Genomic DNA, 2,486 nt, shown 5'->3' with positions numbered 1-2,486 from the left:
CCGCACTTCGTGCCACATGGACACGGAACACCGCCCCCAGACCGCGGTCTGGTGCGGTCTCAGCCGCAGTGCGGCTTGTGGGTACCGTGCAATTTGATTGGCCATGGATCTTTGACTGTTTTGACCGTTGAATGGTCTTCAATGTTTGTTTTTTTTTTTTTTTTAAACGTTACTACACACACACACACACACACACACACATATATATATATATAACCAATCTACACAATATTTTTACACAACTTTTTATCATATCTCTACTCCTTTTCTCTATTTTTATTTGAAAAATGTTATCTTCCAAACGACCTAATAAAGAAAAAACACTAGTTAGAAATACCAACACCCCAGTATCTTCGTTTGATCAACCGATTTTCTCACCTCCGTATTACCACTACGGCGGTATGTTTCCGTATTTTCCACAACGACCAGGGCAACCACAACCACAAACACCACCACTACCACAACCCGATTCGGATTTTATCCATTTGATTTTTTGTCCCAACCCGAGTTTGTACAACAAACACAAACACAACCAGAAACGGTCGTTTCTGATTCTGAGCCGCAATTCGTTACAGAAACTCAGCCCACTCAAGCAACGAATAAAAGAAAAGAGAAGGCGGAGGCTAGATGTTGGGAACCTTTGGAAGCGTTGGTGTTGGCACAATCTTTGATCGATATTTCAGAAGACGCGACGGTTGGAAAAGACCAAAAACATGACCGCTTTTGGATTCGCGTTTTACACAGGTTCCATAAAGGAATGAACCGTGGAGAATACCGTTCAAAACATCAAGTGTACTCCAAATTGGGGAAGATGAACAAGGAAGTTATGTTGTTTAATGACTTGTGGAACAACATGAAACGTCAATGGAAAAATGGAGAAAGTGATGAAGTCATTTTGAAGAAAGTCTTGAAAGTGTATCAAAAAGAAAATCTGAAGGCTTTCAAGTTTCTTGAAGTTTGGAATTTTTTGAAAGATAACAGGAAATGGCTGAATAGCAAAACATCTGACCAACATATCGACAATGGGTCAAAACGCAGCAGAACATCGGAGTCCGACCATATTACATCAGATGCTTGTGTTCAATTTGATCTGAACGAAGATGAACTTGTTCCAGTTTCACCACCTTCCCGACCATTGGGAAGAGACAAATCAAAAAACAAAGGCAAAGGCAAAACGTCGGATTCAGATGATTTGAAAGAAATGGGAACTGACATGAAGGATATAAAAGAGAGAATGGACAAGATTTTGAAAATTGCTTCTGAAAGAGAGCTTCGGAAACAAAGGGAGAGCGACATGCGAATACTAGCAATGGACACGTCGAATATGACTGGGGCCGAGCTTGAAGTGGTTTTGGCGATAAAGGAGGAAGTGACAAACCGTTACATGAATCGTGGCTAATTGCTAGTTTTTTTTTCAAGTTTTTAATGGTTTCTTGTGTGTTTTTTTTAAGTTGTTCGTTTTTTGTTTCTACTTTGTTTTTCTAAATTTTTAGGTTTTTTTTTTTAAATTAAGTAATGTATGATATTTGTATTTTTAATTAATGAACTATTATGTTTTTAAAATTATGTTTTTTATTAAAAAATAAGTTTTATTAAATTAAAATAGTTAACAAAAAAACAAAAAAAAAAGGGAAAAAAATAGAACTAAAACTGTGGCACCACACCTTTGGTGTGGCAAGAAACCACACTTAAGTGGTAAAATGTGACGTGACGCTTACGTGGCGAGGGAGGGAATGCGGTTTCGGTGGCACCACTCCCTCCAACCTTATTAACAGCACCCATTTAAAATACGAAGTGTATATATATATATATATATATATATATATATATATATATATATATATATATATATATATATATATATTTTTTTTTTTTTTTTCTTGGGTATACCGAAGCTATCATATGGAATCATAAAGACAAAAGTTATCATATAAAGTATAAACTCATCTCTACAAAGCTATAAAATAGGTTATAAAGGATCCCTATTATACAATAATGAACTTTTTCCGTAAGCTTCAAGACCAAAAGAGTGGTTGTTATATGGTCACATCACAATTTATATAATTACGCCAAAACTTATGATCACATTTTTTTATTTTTCTACAATATATCTTTAAATGTGAAAATCAATTTATATGTATTTTCTTTTCCAAATAAAAAACTTATATATATATATATATATATATATATATATATATATATATATATATATATATATATATATATATATATATATATATATATATATTTGGGAAAAGTGAATATACCCTTACGGGTATATAACTTAGGTACCCAAATTCACTATACTACATCGTTTTGTATTATATATATACATTGTAGTTGTCCAATGTTCTTATAATTCAACTTCTAACTGGATTTACTTCCAAGATTTTTATCAATTTCATATTTATTTTCCTCTTACATAATTTTCATTTTCAACTATAATATATACAGCGGGTGGACTTGACACCATATGGGTCATCGTT

General features: G+C 33.4%; 1 protein-coding gene across 1 annotated transcript; it reads left to right on the top strand.

Annotated features, from left to right (window-relative positions):
* Positions 1 to 287: 287 nt before the first annotated feature.
* LOC145045567 (uncharacterized) lies at positions 288 to 1,399 on the top strand. Its single transcript, XM_078993888.1, has 2 exons — positions 288 to 399; positions 576 to 1,399. The coding sequence occupies exons 1-2, from the start codon at positions 288 to 290 to the stop codon at positions 1,397 to 1,399; spliced, it is 936 nt and encodes a 311-aa protein (XP_078850014.1).
* The last annotated feature ends 1,087 nt before the right edge of the window (positions 1,400 to 2,486 follow it).

The sequence above is a fragment of the Lactuca saligna genome, chromosome 5 (assembly GCF_052625555.1).
Source record: "Lactuca saligna cultivar CGN05327 chromosome 5, ASM5262555v1, whole genome shotgun sequence".
Classification (NCBI taxonomy): Eukaryota; Viridiplantae; Streptophyta; class Magnoliopsida; order Asterales; family Asteraceae; genus Lactuca; species Lactuca saligna.
This window is presented reverse-complemented; position numbering and strand designations above follow the sequence as displayed.

Excerpts from the sequence above, each read along its gene's own strand:
- LOC145045567 (XM_078993888.1), top strand. The coding sequence starts at position 288 with ATGTTATCTTCCAAACGACCTAATAAAGAAAAAACACTAGTTAGAAAT. Across the intron at positions 400-575 it reads TCCGTATTACCACTACGGCG|AAACTCAGCCCACTCAAGCA; the intron begins GTATGTTTCCGT and ends AATTCGTTACAG.